Consider the following 26035-nt stretch of genomic DNA (forward strand, 5'->3'; position numbering starts at 1 on the left):
CAGCCTTCAGAACTGAGACTCCAAGCCTGGGTAGTTTCAGCTGTTTTAAACTTAAAAAAAAAAAAAAAGCCCTGGAAAGAATTTGTCCAAGCCAAAAACTTAACTATTTGTTGTACTGAAATTAAACTGACAGGCAACTGCAGAGTCTCTTTTTTCTAGCTTACTTGGGTTCAGTCAAACTAAAAATACATTGTTACTTACCTTGCTGCATCTAGAATCTGAAAAATCCTCCACCTGTTAAAGGAACAGTAAAACCAGTCGCTAGCAAGAGCTTGGTAGGAGAGGAGACAAAATAATAAAAGTTTTCCATTGTGCTTTAAGAGCATATTTCTCCAGCTTCCCAAACCTCAGGGAAACAACTCATAGATGGCTTCTCCACTTTGCTCCCCACTGGCTCCTCTCAAGTAATGGGGAGATTCCCAATCAGAAGGCTAAAAGGGGCAAGGCTGCACTGAGAGCCAGATCCCTGGAGGGCTGTGGTCTGGGAATGATGGATCTACCACTCGCTCATGCTAATTCCATCCCCCTTCACAGAGAGCAATGAGAATCTAGGTAAAAAAAACAAAAGCCAATAAAACAAAATCCAAACCAAACCCAACCCTGTGGCATCACTGAAATGGAAATGACTGATTGAAAGGTCCTAGGAGGAATTGGCAGGGATTTTTCATATTATCAGGAATATATGAAACACAGATAACAAAAGGAAAATAAAGAACAATTAGACTTTACTGATGCTCTTTAAAAAGATGAAAATTCAATGCACACATAAAGTGATATATAAATCATCTCTCTAGTCCCTTCCACCCAAACACAAGACATCCATCAAAGTAAGCAATGTCTCCCCATTCAAAAAACATGCTTAGCTGTTTTTATAATGTACATCTTAAGGGTCGCAAAACACTCATTCCACTGTGTGAATTTCTAATATTATTAGCAGGCAGAGACTGTGAAGTTATACACAGGTCAGTTGCCAATTTGAGGGTTCAAATAGGCTCAGTTAGCCTTTTGTTTTTTATTATGCCAGAACAAGGAATTTTACAATGTAGCAACACTTCTTTTATGCCCGAAGTGGGCTATATACCCTGTGCATTTTCTTGGGAGAAATGTTTCTTTACAGCAAATATGCTTTGCAGGCCTTAGAAGTGAGTTAAGAGAGCCTTTTTTAATAGTATGGCTAGCAGCAGAGCCTTTGAATCATCATTTGAGAAGCAATACATGGCTCTTTTATTATCAGTCTCTGGTGTGGTTAAGCCTCCTTTCCCTGTTTCTGAGCTGTTAAGACTGCTGGGGAAGCAAATGTCATGAGAAACAAAAGCGATATACTTGGTGAGGCCTAACATCAAATCTGTTAGACAAGACACTCCTATTAGTGGGCTTACCATCCAGAGCCCAATGTGCTCGTCTTCTACCCCAGCCACAAGAAATAAGTAATCTACAATGTACTGACCTACCCCATGATTTAGAGTCCCTACACAGTGAAGAGAGGCTATGATCCCTTCCAAAAAATTTGGCCTTGTGAACAAAAATAACACAACTTGGGGTGAAAAGACAAAACACACACACACACACACACATGCATACACACACACACGCATACACACAAGAAAATATTTTTAAAAGGAAAACATAAAGCCATATATTGATTCCTAGGATCAGAAAATTCCAAAGTTAAGTATGCAGCAGTTTCCAAAGCCATAATTTTTATTTCACTGTACTAATAGAAATTCTCAAATAATGTTAAGTGTATAAATAATTGATTATATGGGAACAGGATCAAATTTAACTTTAATCAAGGAACTATTATTGTCTCTTGAGATTTTTTTTTATTTCTAGGTAAACTTCTTGACTGCCTTATAAAATTTGCTCGGTGATTGCACTGAGAGGACTTCTGGAAGCTCATTGCCTTACCTGGGAGCCCAGGTGGGAAGAGGTGGAGTATTGAGTGATGATCCGTGAAGATGTTACAGGTGCATCAATCAAAAGGGTGGCCAGTCATCGGAAGTGAGCCAAAGTTCATAGGGAAAAGGTAAAACAAAAGAGACATACTAATTAGAAGAAAATGAATTAATTTTAAGAACCCATTTTATGCATACGCACACACACTCTCTTTGGGAAGATTCTTTAATGAAATCCTTTAAAAAGCCCTTTAATCATGATGTTTTATTAAAAAATATTTATTATCTATTGTGTGCTAGCCGTTGTTAGAGGTACTAAGGATATAGTAGTCAATAAAACAGACAAAAATCCCTGACTCTACAGAGTTTACAATCTTGTGGAATATTTTTAGGCCATCTGCTTGGAAAAGAGTTCTACAGAAATGTACTGTATATTATCAATTCTAGGAAAGAGTTTCTCCCTGTTTTATTTATGCCTTTGTTTATGTATGGAGAACATACTCAATGGCATCAGATTAAACATTTGCATTAGAAAGAATTCTCTTTCGGATTGGAAGGGACGTTATAAATTCATAATTTCTCCTTGTGGAAAGTCCTCCCAACAGGCTGTAAATCAGGTTTCTTTTCAGCTGGGCCATTTGCTGCCCAGAGAATGCCACGTGCTTGCACCTTGAAATACTGTAAAAACAGGAAGCCTCTAAGTGGCAGTTTCATAATACTATAGTCCCACATCCCAACAGTCTTTCTCATTTGTTGCTGTCATGTTCTTTAACAGCTGGCCTGGCTGACACTCTAAGATGGGATTCATCAGCCCTCGGCAAGCCACATCCTGGGAAAGCAGCAGCACTGGATGGACAAAAGGAGCTGTGGTTATCATGCCCATGACCCAGACACTGGCTGGAGAAAAAGCCATAGGAATAACCTTCCTCTGAGCCAGGTTCCAGAAGATGTGACTAAATGTCACTCAAATGGTACTTAGGCAACTGCCTAAGCATCCAATCAGCAAGGAAGGCAAAAGATGAAAATGAAGAGAACACATATATAACATTGGAGTAATGGGAATAGCGGGAGACTTGGGAATCCAAAAGCTCCAGATGTGGATTCATCCTAATCAGGAACCTCAGACCATGACACTTATGCTTGGCATTTACATTCTCAGAGTGGGTGCTTAGAGCTTCAGAAATGAAAGTGAAACGATTCACTTTTGTATGAAGGATCCAAATTAAGACCTGGAAAACCCAGGATGAGGTAAAAATCCAAGAGCCCTTGACTGAGATCAGGATCCCTGGTTTTTAATCCAGGTTTTACCAATGACTCATTTGATCTTGGGCAAATTCTCTTCTCCACTCTCCCAGTGGGCTGTATGACATGAAGGTGCTTGACAAGATGGTTTCTAAAATTCCCCCAGTTCCGATATTCTTTCATTCTCTAATAGCTTTCCCTTGAATTTGCGTGCCACGTTACTTAGAAGTATACCAATCCCTAGTCATTTTCTCAGTACAACATGCTATTAGTAGTTCATAGAGCCCAGAGCACAGCCTTCAAAGAGTTTATGAGTAAATGAGAGTATATCCAAAATCATAATGGCCAAATTTAAATGCAGCTGAACATCATTCTGTCCAGAGAAACAGCTTTGTTAATTTGAAACATAGAGTGGCAGATTCTTTATGATGGAAAAATTATACAAGGAAACTTAATTGAGAAAAACAAGAAAAATCGAACTGATGACCAATTGACCCTCTCGCACCGCCACCACCCTCCACATTTCTCTTTCTGCTCATGCAGATTCTTCATCTGCCAGGAGCCTGGGATATTGGTGATGGCTGTTCATCAGCAGAGACCTCCAGAGCCACACACTTCCATATAACAGCTAGAGAGAATGAAGTTGTTAAGAAACCCACACCAACACTGTTTGGGTCAGATTGCAAATCTGCAGCAGACAGTACACTCTATGATAAATAACTGCCTACCACTGTTCCAGAACTGCCAAGCAAATGGTCCATTCCACCTCTCTGGTTTCTGACACTGAACTGGTGTGCTCACCCTCCCTTTAACTGCCACACCAAGAGCTGAAGTATTTTAGAATTTCCATGTTCTCCCATGTAGAATGCCCTTCCACCATCATTCTGGTCTCACCTACTCTGTTGCTGCTCAGAAACCCACCACTTCCTTTTGTATCTCAAGCCACCTTCCTCATTTGATCTCTCAAGGCCAAATACAGTATATCCTAGCAAAAAATGCCTTATGTTAATACATGCTAAATTTTATTTCCCTAAATGGAAAGGGGTGTGGTGCCCCCAAAGTCTCAGGCTAAGGACTCTTGCTCAAACTGGTGGAGGTGAATGGAGGAGCCAGGCAAAGGGCCTGGGTGTTTCTTAAGGCCCTATGCAAAACAAGCTACTGGTCTTTTTTACTTGCAAAGTGTTAAAATGCTTGACCTCAGCCTTTTGCTTATGCACAGTCCTGAGAGGTGGTGTGGGACCATGAAATAAGTCCAGTAGTCACACAGACTGGATTCTGGTCCTAAGGCTCTTTCACTTACCAACTGCATGACACTGCAAAGGCACCTTAATCTCTCAGCCCTGATTTCCTCACCTACAAAATGAGGACAAGGTGGGGCATGGTAGCTCACGCCTGTAATCCCAGCACTTTGGGAGGCCGAGCAGGTGGATCACCTGAGGTCAGGAGTTCGAGACCAGCCTGGCCAACATGGTGAAACCTCGTCTCTACTAAAAATACAAAAATTAGTCTGGCATGGTGGCAGGTGCCTGTATTCCCAGCTACATAGGAGGCTGAGGCAGGAGAATCACTTGAACCCGGGAGGAGGAGGTTGCAGTGAGCCGAGATCACGCCACTACACTGCAGCCTGGGTGACAGGGTGAGACTCTGTCTCAACAAAACAAAACAAAACAGCAAAAAACAAAGTGGGGACAAGTATAGTGCCTACACTGGTGATGATCACCATCTTTAACAACAGATATGGTATCGGAACTGATCAATCAGAAGAAAAGACAGCCCTATCAGAGCAGAAACCAACAGCAAACGACATGGGTAGGTAGGCCCATGTGTTTCGGTCTAGAAGGGTAGTTCCTAAAGTACTTGGGAAGATTAGATGTGATCATGCATGTAAATCATGTAGCAGAATGTCAGGTCCACAGTCATCATACAATACGTTTAAGGCATTATTACTGTCACCTAGGGAGGAAGACCAATCAGAGAATTGTCTAGAGGCATAGTGAGTCTATGGCAGGCCTGCCACACAGCTCGCAGCCCCCTGTAGCTGAGCCATCTTGTTGCCCTGGGAAAAGAACCAGCTTTTCAAAAGCAGAGCTCAAAGACACGTGCATGTAAAGGCCATGTGGAAAGTAACCACATCACTGATATGGGAGAGGGCTGTCCCCCAACATCTGTGTTCTACTGTTTGACTGCTATTAATTCCTCCTTGTTCCATGCCAAGTCCACTGGAAATCACGCATACCTCATAAGAGGGAGCTCCTTATGTTTGGCACGAGAATACTGGAATCCAGAATATTCTTTCAAATATGTATTCTTTGAATATTTGTTCTAACCTCCCAAGGAATAGCCTTTGGCACAACTATGAAGTCCCCTGAGGTTGTCTTGATTGCTCTTTTCCCAGTGTCTGCCCTCCCCCAGATACTAAACCTGGTTTCCAGACCTACCCTCCCAGCCTTTCGTTCCCTGCCAGCTGACAAGGATTCCAACCTGATCCTTGCTTTTGGGCAAGAGCATCTCAAGACTTCAGAGCCTTCTAGATCCAGAGGAATGACCCTATATTGGTTTGATCTCCAGTCCTATGATATTTAAAAAGGACATATTTTTGATAGGGATGTGTCCCCATATCTTTCCACTTGTACTACCTTAAATGACACAATCCATAAACACAGAGCTATTTTAGCTATGTCAAAAACCCTTAGGTTCAGAGCCATTGGTCACTAATTCCCTAGAATGGACATTGGAGGAGAGAGAAAAATATAGCACAAGGTAACAGAAAGAGGCCTGGAATAGAAATAAAAAACTGATTCCCCAATGCCAGCTCTGCCATTAACTGGCTGTGAAACCCTGGGCAACCCCATTCCCAAATGAAGATGGCTCCCCGTTTCCCTATCTCTACAGTGATGGTGTTGGACTAGCTGATTTCCCAAAGGTCCTTGTTCATGATAACGTTTTTTTTTTTTAGATGGAGTCTCACTCTGTTGCCCAGGCTGTGCAGTGGCTCAATCTTGGCTCACTGCAACCTCTGCCTCCCAGGATCAAGCGATTCTTCTGCCTCAGCCTCCTGAGTAGCTGGGACTACAGGTGCCCGCCACCACACCCGGCTAATTTTTTTGGATTTTTAGTAGAGATAAGGTTTTGCCATATTGGCCAGGCTGGTCTGGTCTCAAATTCCTGACCTCAAGTGATCCACCTGCCTCGGCCTCCCAAAGTGTTGGGATTACAGGCATAAGCCACTGTGCCTGGCCAATAACATTTTAAGACTTTATAATAAATTTGACTCAACCAGGAACATTCCTATGAAGGATAGCCTGGGTTCTTACAAGCAGAGACTTAGACAAAAACACTCATGCATTTCTCTAGCAAACGCTGGGGCCAAAGTCAGAGCAGATAAGTCTGTCTTCAGTGTGCCACTCTTCCCATCAAGTGCCCAGAGCCCCTGCCCCACACTGGCTCCTCAGGGAAGGGTACATGGGCATGCCTGAGATTCTGGCTGGTGTCTAGCACACAAGAGAGGGATCAGGCTTAACTTGGACATGATGAGCGAATTTGAGGGGACCTACTGAAGGCTTAGTGTGGTAACTCTCTGAGGTTATATTTGGACTGAGCCACAAACCTAAAGGAATGACTAATACAGGCAAATAAGCCCCTATGTGCTGGCAAGTCATTTTGGTACCATCCTACTGACAGCATAGAGTCACCTTCTACCCCAGGGTGCCTATCATATCTTGTTCGATTCAGAACTCAAGTGGCTGCTATAAATGACTGATATGGGAAGTTCTGGCTGAACACGGTGGCTCATGTCTGTATTCCCAACACTTTGGGAAGCCAAGGTGGGAGGAACTCTTGAGCCCAGGAGTTCAAGACCAACCTGGATAACATAGTGAGACCCCATCTCTACAAAAAATACGAAAAATAGCTGGGCATGGTGTCATGTGCCTGTGGTCCCAGCTACTCTGGAGGCTGAGGCAGGAGGGGCGCTTGAGCCCAGGAGTTCAAGGCTGCAGTGAGCCATGATCATGTCACTGCACTCCAGCTTGGGCAACAGAGTAACACTGTCTCCAAAACCAAAACAAAACAAAAGTTATTTTTGCAATCATCAATCATAAACTCGAGGATATGTCTTCTAGTGATCTTTTAGAGACCTCTAGTGTCACCCAACTCTTCCCTGACCCTGAGACTTTGAGAGGGCAGGGACTTGCCACAGATCACAGAGCACATCAGTGCCAGAGACAAAACCAAGTCCATTTGTCCCTTTACTTGACAGCACATCATCCACCCTGTGTCCATCAGAGCCTGCCTAGGGGCAGCAGACAAGCAAGCACCTGCTCTCCCAGACTCAATCACACAACCCTTCAGAACAATTCACAGAGCAAGGGCTGCAAAAGATTGGGAAAACAACCATAAAAGACTCCAAAGATCTGAAACTCTTCTTTCTCAGTAGCTGTTAAGTTGTAAACACATTCTCCTATGCTTCTCTCCACATTTCGTTTTCTGCCTAAATGTGCTTTTACTACATCACATGGTAACAACCAAAGATTCTTATATCTCTTTCATTTTGAGAAATAATGCCTTATACCTGGGTCGTGTATTGCCAAAGCACCAACTGCATTTTGGAAACCAAGTGGATCTGATAGGGAAGACTGCCAAACAGCCCTTTTCAAATAGTGTTTTATCTGTTGGCAATCCAGTCAATTCTCAGTTGCACATGTCTTGTCTAAGCTGTTTGTCTGTGGTCTGCAGTCCTTACAGAAATTGCCGCCTCCTCATCTCCTCTCTCACACCCCTGCCCAGCAGATTTTAGTAAAAATTTCCCATTTTGGCATCATAAGAGTGCCCTCTAGTGCTGATCTAATTAACAATCTAGACACTGAAGGATTCTTGTTTTCGTGGAAAACGGGTTTGTCTATAACTTGTCCTTGGCTATGGCAGGATACATTGTTTCTGAAAACATTCCCACAGCACCTATTTGACAATTTAGTCTTTCAGAAAGCAGTGAAAGGGATGTTTTGCCATTGAACAAACAAAGTAAAACAAAATAAAACAAAATTGAAGGCCATAAAATAAAACGTGGCTTGTTTTCCCTTCTGAGAAGCCCTTCCACTCATGATGTGGGGGAGCTAGTTGAGTTACAAAAAAAAAATGTGCATAGGTACAGGCTGACTTCTTCAACTGAAACTTGACAATGATTTTCATATGTGTTTTGGAGTTCTCCAAACACAAGCATCTGTATTTGTATGGTAGGTTCCAGTGATGCATTTCAATTTGATCATATACATATAGTATTTTTGACTTAAAGGAAAGAAAGAACGAATAAGGAATCCCTTAGAAATTTTCTGGGTGTAACAGGGCCTGCTTTCTGTTAATAAAGGCCGAAAAGTTTCATTTACAAGGTAAGTGTAAATATGCGTGCTGGGAGTTATTTTGTCCCATTTTATTTCCATGTTTCAGATCTTTGGGTCTGGAAGGTCCACAGGTGATGCTATTTCAGCACTGTTTCAAATCAGAAGGAAGGTTTTCATTGTATCTTTTACACAGCTTCGCATGGGGCTGCTACTCTATGGAATCCAAAATATTTTATGCTGACACAGACCAAGGATGGCAAGCTGCCAACACAAGATATAACTGCTTCATTCACATTTTTACACATTTAAAACACAGAGAACGAAAAACTCCCTAACAAGTAATGATTTGGCTAGTGCTAAAATAAGGATCAAGATCATTCTCAGGGAATATTCCACCAAGTCATTAAAAGGATCAGACAATGGAGATACATGAAATGGTCCATTTGGATATATGTCACCTGCTTTCCGCAAAGGAGCTTAGGTTTCTGCTGAAGTCAAGGCATGGTGGGAACCACTGGATTTGGTCTGAAACTTCCTTCCAGCCAGCCCCAAATGAAAAGAGGCCATGTGCTAAAGTGAAGTGAGCACAAGCACAGGAGTTGAGGGAACTATGTTCAAACCCCAGCTTTCCTACTTTTCATTGGTCACTTCAAACCTGTTAGTCTAATTTTTCTCAATAAAACCGTGACTTCCTTGTGATCAATAATACCTAACAGGGCACAAACCAGGTGATTAATGAAACCTGCTGAATTTAACACAACCAACGGTTTTGATGAAAGATATGAAAACTACTCCCACATTGTCCAGATGTTTCCAAAGATCTGAGTGTCTGGGGTCAAGTACATGAAACAGCTGGATAATTAACTTCATTGTCAAAAATCCATGAAAAAGGCTTTAAGCCATTGCTGTTCTTGTCCCCATGCACCTTGCTAGTAGTCTCTGTCACTGTGGCAAATCCACACATCCAGGGCTGTGCTTGAGACCTGTGGCTAAAGGATTCTTTCTGTTTGGCAGGTGTAATATTCATAATTGGATTAACACCGCTGCTCCCGATGGAGGCGCTACTTTTGAAATATCATGACCACTTCAACAGTTTTGTGGGCTTCAGACAACTGTCTACATGAAGATGTAGCATCATTGTGAGCACAAACCTGCTTTCCATGAGGAAACAGGTATCCTTTTATTGGAGGAGTCTCAGTTTCATGTCTTACCTGTAGTTTCAAAACCAGGACCAAAAAATACCCAGTGCTTTTTCCCCAAGCATATAAAATATGGACCAAGTTTGCCAAACCATCTGGCAGAGTACACAGAATATCTTTTCTAGAATTATTGGAAATTTTACCTAAATGACAAACAATAACAATCATACCATTAGCTAACATTTAATGAGTGCTTACTATATGCCAGATGCCACACACTATAGGAATTATCTCATTTCATCCTGAACAAAAGTCTGTACTCATTGCCTAAATGAGAAAACTGAGGCTCAGAGGGACTTGCATGATAAGTGGTAGAGTCTGGATTCAAATCCAGAGTTGTAGGATGCTGGGACCTAAGTTCCTGAGCCACTCAGCTGTACTAACTATATTTCATTTTGCCTTCACAGCAACCCTGTGAGGTAGGCGGCATTCTTCTCACTGTACGGGGAAGTCAGAGAGGCTCAAAGAGTAATTTGCTCAAGGTCATACAGTTAATAAGTGAAGGCGCTGAGATGGGAATATTCAATATTTCCTGTCTCCAAATTCTACGCCTTGTCTAATTCTAATGCACTGTGTACCATGCCTACACAAGGCACTAATGTGGAGAGGGATCACTGTATATAATCTCTCTGGGCATATCACACCTCCACTGAGAGCTGAGGACTGCACCCTACTTACTGTACAAGGCTGCAGCACACTCTGAAGTGCTTCCTGTTTGCCTCTCTTTAGGCCTCTCATGGGACTATTTTTCATTTTGAATTCCAGAACAAACTCACAGGCTATGAGTGCCAAGCACTTGAATACACAAGGAACAGAGGTAGTAGCTCATTTGAAGATGAAAACCTGGTATAAATCTTCACCATAGCTATGCTGCTCCCCTAGGACATAAATCAGGTAGCAGTGGATGGGCCAGGGACCCACAGGGAAAGAGAAGTTGACAGACAGATCAGGTCTCTCTCTCTCTCTCTCTTTGAAGCAGTGGGGGGTGAGGTGCTCCTTGCTATTATACCTATATTTCTTATCTATAGGAAAATGCAATCAAATTACATATAGACAGAATCCAAAAAGTCCAAGCCAAGATAACCAAGGGGGGGAAGAAACTGGAAGAAGCTAGAGTATGTGACTCATTCCAAAAGGGCCCGTGTAACTACAATGGTAAGAAGAGCATGTCGCCTTGGGAAAGAGCTGTGCTTGCCAAATGATCAGGGCCATCCTCTAGCACAGTGAACCAGGCCATTCAGAATTTGACCTTGACATCGTTTAGAAACCTATCAAAGTTGGAAGGTACCCTTAAAGACCATCAAGCCCAAACTCTGCATTTTGTAGGTCCTGAGAGAAAAAGGGACTCAACCAAGGTCACACAGTCATAACAGGGTCAAAACCATCTCTCAGACCTTGTGAATTCCAGTTCAGGGATCTTAAAAGTACCAAGGTCCCTCTACAAGAAAATGAATGCAGCAATCTATGCTAGAGAGATAGGAGGAAAAAGGTGAGTTGAGGGCCAGTGGCAGAGATCCAGACATGAGGACTGGATGTTGTTTAATTAGAACAATAGCCCCTGTAAGATGCTCTTTCCTATCTCCTTTTACAGGTGAGGAAATCAAGGCTCAGAGGTGAAGGCCTTTGAGAAGGTCATGCATCTAAGACATAAAGAATGGGACTTGCAGGTTGATCTGACTTCAAAGCCTATGTGCTTTTCACACTAGCAATGTTTTGGCCCCTTCGTTTATCTGTGGCTATCTCCCAATTAGAAATGATGCCCCTTCAAGTTACAAGTGAGTTTTCACATGTTCATTTTTTGCAATGGTAATGAACATTGAATGAGCCTTCATCTGCAAACCCAGATCTGACAAAGCCTTGGCTGATGCCTGATTCTCACTTCCCAGGAATAACTTTGGACTGCCCTTGTCTTCAGGATCCAAGGAAAACAGGCAGAAAGCCATCAGAATAGCTCGTCAACTCCTTCATAACCACAGAGGGCTTTATAATCTCCCCACAGAAACTGCTTTACCACCTAAGGTTGCTGGGGCTGCCTGTCTGACTGTGACATCCAAGCTACTATCTAGCTGGGATGATGCTGTGGGAGTTTCTTCCTGCCTAAGGGCAAAGGATACAGCTGCAGTCTGCATCCAACACTAGGCAGTACTTGCCTCCACACACAGCCCCACCATGGTTCCCCTGTAGCCATGGTGTCCCTTCTTTCAGAAAAGCTGATAGACACTGAAGTAGTGGGGACAGCCTCTGGAGTAGGAAGAAGAATTCAGAACTGCTTATTTGAAGTTGAACTTGCTGAATTGCTAATTGTTTAAATGGCACATCATTAGACTGCTTGCTCATTCCTCCTCATGAAAATGAGGACACCCCATATATCCTACAGGCAGTGCAGAAATCATCAGGCAGCTGGGTTCGTGTAAATCAAATCCTAGTTTCCCACTGACATACATTCTGATCAATCTCCAACTGCCCAACAGTTGGCAGTTGCCCTTCACACTCTGCCTTTAAGCTACTCTGCCCCCAGCCCCTCATCAAGTAGGTAATGATCTGGAAACTCGCATGAATTGCTGCTGAAAGGACAGCCCAATTTAAAGGGAACTTTCCAAAACAACCAGAAAATAAATAACAAAATGGAAGGAGTAAGTCCTTACTCATCAATAATAACACTGAATACAAATGGACTAAACTCTTCAATCAAAAGACATAGAGTGGCTGAATTTATTTTAAAAAAATGACCCAATGATTTGTTGCCTACAAGAAACATACTGCACTTATAAAGACACAAATAGACTGAAAATAAAGGGATGGAAAAAGATATTCCATGCCAATGGAAACCAAAAAAAAAAAAAAAGAGTAGGACTAGCTATACTTGTATCAGACAAAATAGATTTCAAGACAAAAACAATAAGAAGAGAAAAAGAAGGTCACTATATAATGATAAAGGGGTCAATTCAGCAAGAGGATATAACAATTTTAAATATATATGCACCCAACACTGGAGCACTTAGGTATATAAAGCAAATATTATTAGAGTGAAAGAGAGAGATAGGCCCCAATACGATAATAGTCAGAGACTCCAACACCCCACTTTCAGCATTGGATCTATCTTCCAGACAGAAAACCAAGAAAGAGACACCAGACTCAATCTGCACTATAGACTAAATGGATCTAATAGATACTTACAGAACATTTCATCTGACGGCTGCAGAATACACTTTATTTTCCTCAGCACATGGATCATTCTCAAGGATAGACCATATGTTAGGTCACAAAACCAGCCATAAAACATTTTAAAAACCTGAAATAATATCAAGCATCTTTTCTGTCTGCAATGGAATAAAACTAGAAATCAAAAATGAGAAGAATTTGGGGAACTACAAAAATATATAAAAACTAAACAATATGCTCCTGAATGACCAGTGGATAATGAAGAAATTAAGAAGGAGTTGAAAAACGTCTTGAAACAAATGATAACAGAAGCACAACATCCCAAAGCCTATGGGATACAGTAAAAGCAGTACTAAGAGATAAGTTTATAGCTATAAGTGCCTACATCAAAAAAGAGGAAAAACCTGTCTTCAAAGGGAATGATCTAATTTCTTGCCATTTGGGGTGAGTGTTGTAAGCTTTCACTAGATTCTGCTTATCAGGTTAAGAAAGTTCATTTTAATTTTTATTTGCTAAGAGTTCTTCAAAATCATGAATTATTTTGGAATAATAAAAATTCATTTCCCCCATCCATTGAAATATTCATTTCTTTTCTTTTGCTGAAGTGGTTGAATTATACTAATTAGGTTTTCTAGTGTGAACCCATCTGAAATTGGACTCAATGCATTATTTGTTTTATACATTGCTGGTTCAATTTAATAATAATTGATGTAGGTACTTTTAAATTTATGTTTTAAAATAAATCGGGCTTATTATCCTTCTTGCAAAAAAGAGGAAAAACTTCAAATAAGCAACCTAACAATGCATCTTAAAGAACCAGAGAAACAAGAGCAAACCAAACCCAAAACAGTAGAAGAAAAGAAATAACGAAGATCAGAGCAGAAATAAATGCAATGTAAATGAAGAAAACAATACAAAAGATCAGTGAAACAAAAAGTTGGTTCATAAGACTATTTTGTGATGCATTAAATAATTTACTATTGCAAAGTTGGGGTTTTTAAGGACAGTTAAAAGCTTTCAGGTATGCCAAAATAATGTTGAAAACTTTTCATGATTAAAGAAAGTCACAATATGCATTAAAAAAGGGATCAGGTAATTTTTAAAATAAATCCATGCTCTAAATGTTGTTTAAAAGTTTTCAGGTTGTTCCCCAGAATGCTTTTGAAAAACAGGTGTTTTTGTAAAACAACTCTATGGAGAAATGTTAACACTTTCATAATAAAACTAATAGAGTCCAGTCCTGAGAACAATGCCAGATGCACATAGTAGAAAAAGACCACAAATATTTTTGAATACATGAAGTAGTATTTTCCATTAGGTTTAGGTCCCAATTATGAATTAGGAACAGTCATGTCATTTGACAAAATATACAGTGAGGCTAAAGGAAAGAATGCTTTGTAGAATCATTGTGCTGTGAAGGTGATTGAGATTTCAAATATTCAAACATATAGGTGTATTAAAATAAAATTATGTTATAAATAAAAAAAAACCCCAAAAAACAAAAAGCAAACAAAAAAACCAAAAAGTTGGTTTTTCTTACTAAGGGAAAAAGAGAAAAGATCCAAATAAATAAAAAATCGGAAATAAAAAAGGAGACATTCCAACTGATAGTGGAAAAATTCAAAGGATCATTAGTGGCCAGTATGAGCAAGTATATCCCAAAAAATTGGAAAATCCAGAAGAAATGGACAAATTCCTAGACACATACAACCTACCAAGACTGAACCATGAGGAAATCCTAAACCTGAACAGACCAATAGCAAGTCATGAGATCAAAGCCGTAATAAAAGACTCCTAGTAAAGAAAAGCCCTGGACCTCATGGCCTCACTGCTGAATTCTACCAAACATTTAAAGAAGAGCTAATACCAATCCTACTCAAACTATTCTGGAAAATAGAGGAAGAGGGAATACTTCCAAACTCATTCTACCAGGCCAGTATTACCCTGATACCAAAACCAGACAAAGACACATCAAAAAAAGAAAGCTACAGGCCAATATCGCTAATGAATATTGATGCAGAAATCTTCAACAAAACACTAGCAAACTGAATTCAACAATATATTAAAAAGATCATTCATCATGACCAAGTGGGAAATATCCTGTGGATGCTAGAATGGTTCAACACACACAAATCAACCAATGTGATACATCATATCAGCAGAATGAAGGACAAAAACTATATGATCATTTCAATTAATGCTGAAAACACATTTCATAAAATTCAATCTCTCCATGATAAAAACCCTCAAAAAACTGGGTATACAAGGAACATAGCTCAACATAATAAAAGCTATGTATGACAGAGCCACAGCTAGTATCATACTAAATGAGGAAAAATTGAAAGTCTTTCCCCTAAGATCTGGAACATGACAAGGATGCCTACTGTCACCACTGTTAACCAATATAGTACTGAAAGTCCTAGCTAGCATAATCAGACAAGAGAACGAAACTCGTAGTTTTGGCTGAGCACAGTGGCTCACGCCTGTAATCCCAGCACTTTGGGAGGCTGAGGCGGGTGGATCACAAGGTCAGGAGATTGAGACCATCCTGTCTAACACAGTGAAACCCCATCTCTACTAAAAATACAAAAAAAAAATTAGCCAGGTGTGGTGGCGGGCGCCTGTAGTCCCAGCTACTTGGGAGCCTGAGGCAGGAGAATGGTGTGAACCTGGGATCACGCGTGGCCGTGGCTGAGATCACGCCACTGCACTCCAGCCTGGTGACAGAGCAAGACTCCATTTCAAAAAAAAGAAAAATAAAAGAAAAGAAAGAAAGAAACAAATGATGGCATCCAAATTGAAAAAGAAGAAATCAAATTAGCCTTGTTTGCAGATGATATGATCTTATATTGGTAAAACCTAAAGACTCCACCAAAAAACTATTAGAACTGCTAAACAAATTCAGTAAAATTGAAATTACAAAATTAACATACAAAAATCAGTGGCATTTCTATATGCCAACAATGAACAATCTAAAAAAGAAATTTAAAAAGTAATCCCATTTACAATAGCCACAAATATAATCAAATACCTAGGAATCAACTTAGTCAAAGAAAAAGATCTCTATAATAAAACTATGAAACACTGATGAAGGAAATTGAAGAGGACACCAAAAAATGGAAAGATATTCCATGTCCATGGATTGGAAGAATCAATATTGTTAAAATGTCCATACTACCAAAGCAATCTACAGATTTGATGCAATCCCTATCAAAATAACAGTGATATCCTTCACAGAAATAGCAAAAAAATCATCCTAAAATTTCTATGGAACCACAAAAGACCCGGAATAGCCAAAACTATCCTAAGCAAAAAGAACAAAACTGGAGGAATCACACTACTTGATTTCAAGTTATACTACAGAGCTACAGCAACCAAAACAGCATGGCACTGGCATAAAAACAGACAGGTCAACGGAACAGAATAGAGAACCCCAACACAAATCCATACATGGACATTGAACTGATTTTTGATAAAATTGCCAAGAACATACACTGGGAAAAAGACAGTCCTTTCAATAAATGGTGCTGGAAAACCTGAATATCCATATGCAAAAGAATGAAACTAGACCCCTATTTCTTGCCATATAAAAATCAAATCAAAATGGATTAAAGACTTAAATCTAAGACATCAAACTCTAAAACTACTACAAGAAAACATTAGGGAAAGTCTCCAGGACATTTGTTTGGGCAAAGATTTCTTGAGCAATACCCTACACGCACAGGCAACCAAAGCAAAATGGACAAATGGGCTCACATCAAGTTAAAAAGCTTCTGCAGAGCAAAGGATATAATAAATAAAGTGAAGAGAGAAATAATATAATAATAAATAAAGTGAAGAGAAAAAATAGTTTCAAACTACTGACATTACAAGGGATTAATAAACATAATACATAAGGAGCTCAAACAAGTTTATAGAAAAATCTAAGAACCTGATTAAGCAGCGGGCAAAAGATTTAAACAGACATTTCTCAAAAGAAGACATGCAAATGGCAAACAGGTATATGAAAAGGTGCTCAACATCACTGATTATCAGAGAAATAAAAACTACAATAAGATCTCATCTCACCCCAGTTAAAATGGCTTATATCTAAAAGACAGGCAATAACAAATGCTGGCAAGAATGTGGAGAAAAGGGAACCCTCATACACTGCTGATGGGAATGTAAATTAGTATGACTGCCATGGAGAACAGTTTGGAGGTTCCTCAAAAACTAAAAATAGAGCTACCATATGATCCAGCAATCCCACTGCTAAGTATATACACAAGAGAAAGGAAATCAGTATATGGAAAAGATTATCTGCACTCCCATGTTTGTTGCAGCACTGTTCAAAATAGCTAAAATTTGGAAGCAACCTAAGGTGTCCATCAACAGATGGATGGATAAAGAAAATGTGGTACTTATATACAATGGAGTATTATTCAGCCATAAAAAAGAATGAGACCCTGTCATTGCAACAAATGGATGGAACTGGAAGTCATTATGCTAAGGGAAATAAGCCAGGCATAGAAGAACAAACATCACATGTTCTCACTTATTTATGGGATCTAAAAATCAAAACAATTGAACTCATGAAGATAGAAAGTAAAAGGATAGTTACCAGAGGATGGGAAGGGTAGTGGGAGGGGGTGGGGAGAAGGTGGGGATGGTTAATGAATACAAAAATAGAAAGAATGAATAAGACCTAGTATTTGATATCTCAACATGGTGACTATAGTCAATAATAATTTAATTGTATCCTTTAAAATAACTAAGTGTAATCGGACTGTTTGTAACACAAAGGATAAATACTTGAGGAGATGGAGACCCCATTTTCCATGATGTGATTATTATGCATTGCATGCCTGTACCAAAACATCTCAGGTACCCTGGAAATATATACACCTACTATGTACCCACAAAAAATTAAAATTAAAAATTAAAAAATAATAAAAAATAAAAAGTAAAGGAATCTTTTCCTAGAGAAACCCTTTGAATCTACCCGGGCAGTTATTTTATATTTTAGATGAAGGTCTCTCCCAAAACACAGTCACACTTGTTTTTGATTTAAATTGTATTCTTTACTTTTCTGACATGTATCTAAATTTCTAACAGCTTTATGGAGATATAATTCACATACCATGCAATTCATACAATTAAAGTATAAAATGGGTTTTAGTATATTCACAGACATGTGCAACCATCACCACAGTCCATTTCTGAACATTTTCAGTCACCTCCAAAGAAACCCTGTACCCTTTAGCTGTCCCTGGCCTATTGGGCTATTCCTTCCAGCCCCTACTACCATTCATCTACTTTTCCATCTCAGTGGATTTTCCTATTCTGGACATTTCAAATAAATGTAATCATATAACAGTAACCTTTTGTATCTGGCTTTTTTTTTCACTCACATAATGTTTTCAAGGTTCATCCATATTGTAGCATTTATCAATACTTCATACCGTTTCATGGCCTGGATAATGTTCCATTTTATAGATATCCACAACTTTTTTTAAAGTAAAATGCATCTAAACAGTCTCATCCCCTTATTAAAGCTGAGATCTCTCTCTGACTCTTTTTGAATTTCCATAGGCCAAATCTATTTTTCTACATCCTGTCCAATTTTTATATCTCATTTTTGAAAAAAGTGTTTTTAGTGAATAGTAATGAAACCCTAATCAAAACCCCAATATGACTCTTTATGGAACTTAAGTTTACTTTAAGGTTCATTTGAAATAAATAACCTTAAAAAAAAACTAAAACTAAAACAATCTCATCCCCACTCACTCGACAAATCCATAGATCTGTTCTGAGCACCAGCTGTGGTAGAACTATTACTAGCATTATTGGGGGGGGCATAGAGATGAATAAGGAGGTGTCACAAACATATTCATTCATTCATTCAGCAAACATCTATTGTCTCCTATGTGCTGGGAATGGTGCTTAGACACTTGGAATTCAAGGGTGAACAAGACATGGTCCCTGCTTTCCATGAGCCCACAGTAAAGACAGCAATATGTGAAACCATACATGATATCTCCACAGTGTATAACTAATGAGTGTCTATGAGTTATTGGAAGCCCATTTCCCACTCTAGAGGAGTTCACGGCCCAGGCTTGGGTTCCTTATTCCACAAACATTCATAAGAGAAACTAGCCCGAAAGAGGGTAGCAGCCATGGATTCAGGTGTTTTGTTTTGTTTTGTTGTTCATTTGTTTTGAATTTGTTATTGAGGCGAAATTCATGTAACACAAAATGAACCATTTTAAAGTGTGTAATTCAGTGGAATTTAGTATATTACATGTCGTGCAACTGTCACCTCTATCTAGTTCATCACCCTAGAAGAAAACCTTGTACCCATTAAGTAAAGCAGTCACTCTCCCTTCCACCCTCCCCTCAGCTCCTGGCAATCATCTGTTTTCTGTCTCTATGGATTTGTCTATTGTGGATTATTCATATAAATGGAATCATACAGTATGTGGCCTTTTTTGTCTGGCTTCTTTCACTTGGGGCATCAAGTTTCTGAGGTTCATCCATGTTGTAGCATGTACCAATCAGCATGTCAGTCTTTTTTACAGCTAAACAATATTCCACGGTATGGATACACCACGTTTTGTTTATCCATTCATCCACTGATGGGCATTGGGGTTGTTTCCATTTTTTCACTATCATGATTAATGCTGCTATGAATGTTCATGTACAAGTTTCTGTGTGGACATATGTTTTCATTTCTCTTAGATATATACCTAAGAGTAGAATTGCCAGATCATATAATACTCTAACTTTTTGAGAAACTGCCAAAGTGTTTTCCACAGCAGCTGCAACATTTTACATTCCCACCAGTAATGGACAAGGGTTCTGGTTTCTCCCAGGGATTCAGTTTTATTTCTTACTTTCAGAGAAGAGTTCCACTAAATTGGAAACACTCAATTAGCCCAAATGATTGACCCTAATGGTGGGCTTTGAGTCTGGGCCTCTTAATTAATGCCTAGGCTGGTGGGAGAAACAAAACAAACAAGGACAAGGCAGTGGGTGTGGGAGCCTCCCCTCCTCCACAGCTCTGAGAGTACTTCTGCACATGCTCACAGCCTAACGCGGGCATGTTGGCAAGATGGCTGTGGAATTGTCCCGACCCACATATATGGGATTCACAGCATCAGGCCCAGCAGAGGGCTGAGGAAAGAACATTCTCGGCTATAAGAGCCAAGCCTAGGAAAACCCAGGAGGTGATTTTGTAAAAGGAATGACATGAAATCAATAATGAATCTGGCAACAAGGGAAAGAACAGCACGGCCTTCTTTATTAAACAAGATATTGGAGGAAGCTTCAATGGGTTGTGAAGGCACTTAGATCTCATGGTATTCAACACTGGCTCCTGTCCCTTGGAATGAAGGTTCAACATAAATCTAGGAAATAAATAATGATGATGAATGTCTAGCTCTAAAGATGATGACATATAAGTATATCACTGAAACTTGCCCTTATGGCCCATCTCTCTGCTTCAGTGATCAGACAGCTCGACAAATATTGAATCCCCTCCACTTCAGCCTGTATCACTCCCTGGGTAGGTCAGTCCCATTGTGAAGTGGCATTAAATCTTTCAAGTCATTCAGTGGCATTTTCATGTGCTAAGACTGTCACTGTCAAGATGACATGCCAGTCACTGTCCAGGAAGAGCTGAGGCACAATGCCAAAGGACCCTCCTCAAAGCTCAAGAGTTTGCATCCTTAGGGGAGAAAAATCCCAGTGATAGGATCTCAATCAGCTCCCAAATCCTTATATCTTCAGTAACCTAAGATTAAGGTGGGTGAATTTCAAACACTTTTAGAAGCAGACTCCTTTTTTCAAATAAAATCTTCCAGTAACTTCATTATATAAAATAGAAAAACTGAGCTGCTTTAAATAAAGAGAGGATACAGTGAAGGCAGAGGGAGTGAGAGCAGAGCTGCCATTCATTGCCCAGCAGGATGAGCACTGTACATCTCCAGGGAGTGCCATTCAGGTAGAGAAGCAGTTCTCAAAGTGTGGTATAAAGACACTGGTGGTCCCCAAGATCATTCAGGGAGTCCGTAAGATCCTCTCTTTTCCAAATATATGTCTGTGTGAGGCTGGATTTTCTTCATATACTTCAATCAGAACAACATATCACAACAGATCAAATGTAGACGCTGATATGAGAATCCATGTATCATCTATGGAGCCAGATATCAAAGACATTTGCAAAATATAAAACAATGCCACTCAGTTAATTTTTTTTACTTTGGAAATAGGTTATTTTTTATAAAAATATGTTAATATGCAATAGGTACTATTGTTCTTTTAAATGGATTAATACATATTTTTGAAAATTTCTCAGTTTTAAATTCTAATGCAGTCAATATCAATAGATAAATCCCACATTAACCAAAGCTCTTTGAGGTCCTCAGTCATTTTTAACAGTATAAAGGAGTCCTGAGATGGAAAAGTTTGAGAACTGGTGACATAGACTATGATGTGAATGGCAGTTTGTTCTTGAGGCTCTAGGTGGTCAGTTAGAGGGTCTGGGTTCTGCCTGCTCAGCCTCCTCTTCCACCTTCCATACCCAAGGCAGCCCTCAGGGTGCCTCCTCAGAACCCTGAGAGTCGAAGTTTGAAAATAATTGATCGAGTCCAGCCTCCTCATTTTAGAGACCAAGAAACTTAAGGAAGCTGAGAGTTTTGGATCTGCAAGTCAAGAAGAGCAGAAGAGCTGGGTTTACATCCAAGTCTTCTTCAGGGAGCTTCTCTTCCCTTACACTGCGCTACCACTACAATAACGCAGCAGCTATCATTTGTTGCACTCTCCTCTGTGCTCAGAAGCTGTGCTAAGAAGCACTGTGCCCTGTGCATTCCAGACTGAGCCACCCCCTCAGTGCCTCCTTGTTTCCACTCAGCAAGCACATTTGGCCTGTAATGCTCCATGTTTGCAAAAGTGACAAGGAGAGAAAAGCAGGCAACAGGCTGCCCTCCCTCCTCTACCATATCCATGTCTGAATCAAGCCGGCTCTGGCCTTCTCAGTGCAAGGAATTTAACCTGGCATCAGCTTCCCGAGAACATCTTGATAAGCAGCATGCAACCCACCAGAGAGGGATTTTCGAAAAGCCAGGAATCAATTAATTTAATCAGGTTCCTGCATAGTTCAAGAAAAGCCCACGTGGGCAACAACTGGGAGGTTAAGAGCAGCGTCATGGCGGCTTGCCACGTTGTGACTCCACAGAGTGTGTCTTTGTGCCTCCTGCCCTCTGCACAGCTCCCATCCTGTGAAATCACTCTGCCCGGAAGGGGTGAGCTGAAAATGTGGTTGAGCTAATCCCTGTGCCACCAGAATACAGCAGCAGGACACACAGCTCCTGAAAAGGCCCCTAAAATTGCCCATTCATCTTCCAGAATGGCAGCGCTGGGAAGGCCCACAGAGACTGGCCAGCCAGGGCACTAAGCTAGAAGTACACATCGGAGTGACCTGGGAAGCCATTGAAACACACAGACCTGCAGAGCCCTGACCCGGGGGAAGCCCTGCTTTACTTAGCTGGGGATGGACTCTGTGTGTGTGTGTGTACATATATACACACTCCTGGTGGGTACCAATGAAAACCCAACACCCTCTCCTCATCCTACAGATGGGGAACAGAGATAGAGGGCAAGAGATTTACTTTAGGATACACAGAGAGTTCAAGAAACAGCTGGGATGAGAACCCAGATATCCTGACTCTCATGCTCCCATGCTCAACTGAGGGGAACTGACTCCCATGCTCAACTGAGGGGAAAACTAGTGTATGCATGCATTGTGTATGTCAGGGAGTGGAGGAAGGTGAGGGAGCATTCAGAAATAACAAAGCCACTTTTATTTGATTCATCTTCTTCATTTCACATTCTCTCCCTTTTCTTCCAATGTGATCACTGACTGGGTCCAAGCCTCACAATTTATAGATGAAGAGCCTGAAGGACAGAGTGGAGATAGGAGTTGCTCTGGATCCGATTTAGGACCCAGATCTCTGTGCTTTCTTGCCTATGTTCCTTCTACTACATTTTGACCCCTAAGATACATCCCGAGAGAAATATATTATCATAGACGGTATTTCATTACTATTCCTCCTACCAAGAGGCAAATCTTGTTAGAAGCCAGCACACTCGGGCCGGGGGCAGTGGCTCACACCTGTAATCCCAGCACTTTGGGAGGCTGAGGTGGGCGGATCATGATGTCAGGTGATTGAGACCATCCTGGCTAACACGGTGAAACCCTGTCTCTACTAAAAATACAAAAAATTAGCCAGGCGTGGTGGCGGGCGCCTGTAGTCCCAGCTACTCGGGAGGCTGAGGCAGGAGAATGGTGTGAACCTGGGAGGCGGAGCTTGCAGTGAGTGGAGATCGCGCCACTGCGCTCCAGCCTGGGTGACAGAGTGAGACTCCGTCTCAGAAAAAAAAAAAAAGAAAATTGGGGAAGCCAGCACACTCCGTGGTTCTATAGCATCAGCCTGCCCTGGGAGCTACTCCGACTGCTTTTTTTCCAATCTAAACTCATATTTCAGGGCCGCCCTGGAAATATGGGTAAAGCCAGCGCTGCTAATACAGACAAATGATGGCAATCCTAAAGGGTAGTGTTGCACTGAAATAAATTACTTGCATAGGTGGGATTTCTCTTTTAATTTTACTATGTTAAGGTTACAAATTGTTTTCTGGCCTTTATGTATAATTAAATATAGATGCTCTTGGAGCTTAATGTCAGTTTAAATTTCAGTCTTTGGAAAATAATTTGTTTGCACGTTCAATGAACAAACCATTTCTTATTGGTTTCAAAGACCCAGGCTCATGCATCATGAATCAAGGTTGCCTTTATCAAAGCTAAAAAGGTCAGGCAAAGTAGGCTTCTAACTCCAGTTTAGCCACCCCCTACAAGAGAAAAATCAAGGTTTTGGTTCTCTGTCTTATATGACTTAGTTTCGTTAGGCATAGGAATAATAATACAAATGATTCATCTGTTCCCTCTCCACACACACAAAACTAGTTAAATACTGCTTGATATGGTTTGGCTGTGTCCCCATCCAAATCTCACCTTGAATTGTAATAATCCCCACGTGTCAAAGGTGAGGCCGGGTGGAGATGATTGAATCATGGGGGTGGTTTCCCTTATGCTGTTGTTGTGGTGGTAAGTCTCACCAGATCTGATGGTTTTATAAATGGGAGTTCCTCTGCACAAGGTCTCTTGCCTGCTGCCATGTAAGATGTGAGTTTGCTTCTCCTTTACCTTTTGCCATGATTGTGAGGGCTCCCTAGCCATGTGGAACTGTGAGTCCACTAAATGTCTTTCCTTTATAAATTACCCAGTCTCGGCTATGTCTTTATTAGCAGCATGAAAGTGAGCTAATATGCTGCTCATTATGCTACCAAGGATCAAACCATTGGGAGGGCTTTGAACTATTCCTCTGCTCTCTGGGCCTCAGTTTCCTCATATTACATTTAAAGAGATCTCTGAAGTTCTTGCAGCTCTGATAATCTAAGGTAACTAGACATAGAAAGGCTATCCCTAGCAGTGATTTTCAATGACACTGGTTTGTCTTAAAAAGCAGTTTATAAGGCTTAAAGTGTTTTAGGCCAAGCAATCACCAAGGACATTAGAGGCATGAGTTCTTAGGCAACCTTCTTCTTCTACCTTTCCTCCCTTTGTCCTCTACTCTCAGAAAGATGTCAGCTGTCTCTGTCCCTTTCTCAATGGCTCCAAGGATATTCCCACTCCTTTAGACAGCCCTGCAGTTCCAGAAATCTCTTCCTCTCATGCATTTTCCAATCTCTTAGGGTTCCCCTACTAAATGTGCATGTACACTAGGGCTCATAAGGAGTTATTTGCTCATTGACAATACATGACCAAGATATACTGTTAAGTGAAAATAAGAACAGGCTATTAAACAGGGTATCTAATATGATACTATTCCCCCTACCCAAACCCCACAAATAAACCAATCAGCCACTCTTTCTGGACATGGCTTAAGTCTAGACTAGCTACGGGTCTCTTTTGCTTGCCTCTCAAAGTTAACAAAGGACAATTTTGGAAGTCACCTCACAAGTACTTACTAATGATCTCTCTGTTTTGTCTTTCTTTGAGCTAATCTGAGGTATTAACATTTGCAGAAACTCTCTTTTTCAAAAGATGTTGAAACTCTACTTCAATTTGAATTCCTTACATGGTTAAGACCATAGGATTCAGAACAGTAAAAAGCTTTAGAGTCTAAATGTTTCATATTAGAAAGATAAGATTTAACAGTAAGCATGGAAATGTCTAGAAGTGTTAGCAGTGGATCTGGAACTGAGGTGATCTCATGTAGAGTCCATCTGATGCTAAGTGTTTTATGCTATTTTCTCATGTGATTCTAACAACCATTCCTTTACATAAGGTATTTTCATTTCATTTTACAGATGAAGCACAGAGAGATTAAGCTACTTACCCACGATCAAAGCTAGCAAATGGTAGAGATGAGTGGAGACTTGAACTTAGTCATTTCTTTCTAAAGTCTATGAACTTTACCTATATTTCGGGGTCATGTGATGTAAAAAAGAAAAGCAACAGTCTAGGAATCTTAGACTTGAGTTCTAGTCTCAGCTTAACTACTAATCCTCTGACTCCCTGAGACAATGAAAACTCCGTACTAGATCACCTCTTAGGTTACTGGCAGCTCTCAAATTTCTTGATTCTTAATAGAATCAAGAAAACTTGCAATTAATACGCAGACAGCAGAGAAAGGATGGTGATGGCATAGCCCAAGATGACAGTGATATTTCTATCTTGGACAAAAAAGTGGCACTTCATTAACAAAACAGGAAGGCATGATGATGAGTTCGGTTTCTGATTGGTGGGTCTAGAAGGTTGGCAACACACACTTATAGGAATGTCCATGAGGTCTTTAAGAATCCCAGTTAGAGAGAGGGAGAAAGAAGACCTAGCAACAAAGAAAAGCAGGAAAAAAAAAATCACAGAAATAACATATCAATCAAGCCAAGAGAAGACAGCATTTTAAAATGGGAGGTGAAATAAAGTGGTCAGAGTTGGTGAAAACTAGGCGAGAGAGCCAAGTCACTCCCACTTGTGAACTCTCACAGCCTTTTCCCCTCTCTGAAGATATGCATTTCCCCACATGGGCTCCCAAGGTAAGGATGAATCTCTCCCTTTCTTTAGATTCCTGGTTGCAATAGGCACTCAATGTTCTTCCACTGA

At 40.5% G+C, this 26035-nt stretch overlaps 1 protein-coding gene across 2 annotated transcripts in view; it reads right to left on the reverse strand.

Annotated features, from left to right (window-relative positions):
* The window catches only part of HS6ST2 (heparan sulfate 6-O-sulfotransferase 2), a 332806-nt gene that overhangs the window by 88375 nt on the left and 218396 nt on the right, over positions 1-26035 (reverse strand). The window contains exon 3 of one of the 2 annotated variants that reach the window (XM_030807293.1): positions 202-234. The exons of the other annotated variant lie outside the window; for it this stretch is intronic. Within the exon in view, the coding sequence (XP_030663153.1) occupies positions 202-234 (33 nt within the window). The remainder of the gene's footprint in view (positions 1-201; positions 235-26035) is intronic. 2 annotated transcript variants of the gene reach the window in all.

This window comes from Nomascus leucogenys, chromosome X (assembly GCF_006542625.1).
Source record: "Nomascus leucogenys isolate Asia chromosome X, Asia_NLE_v1, whole genome shotgun sequence".
Lineage (NCBI taxonomy): Eukaryota > Metazoa > Chordata > Mammalia > Primates > Hylobatidae > Nomascus > Nomascus leucogenys.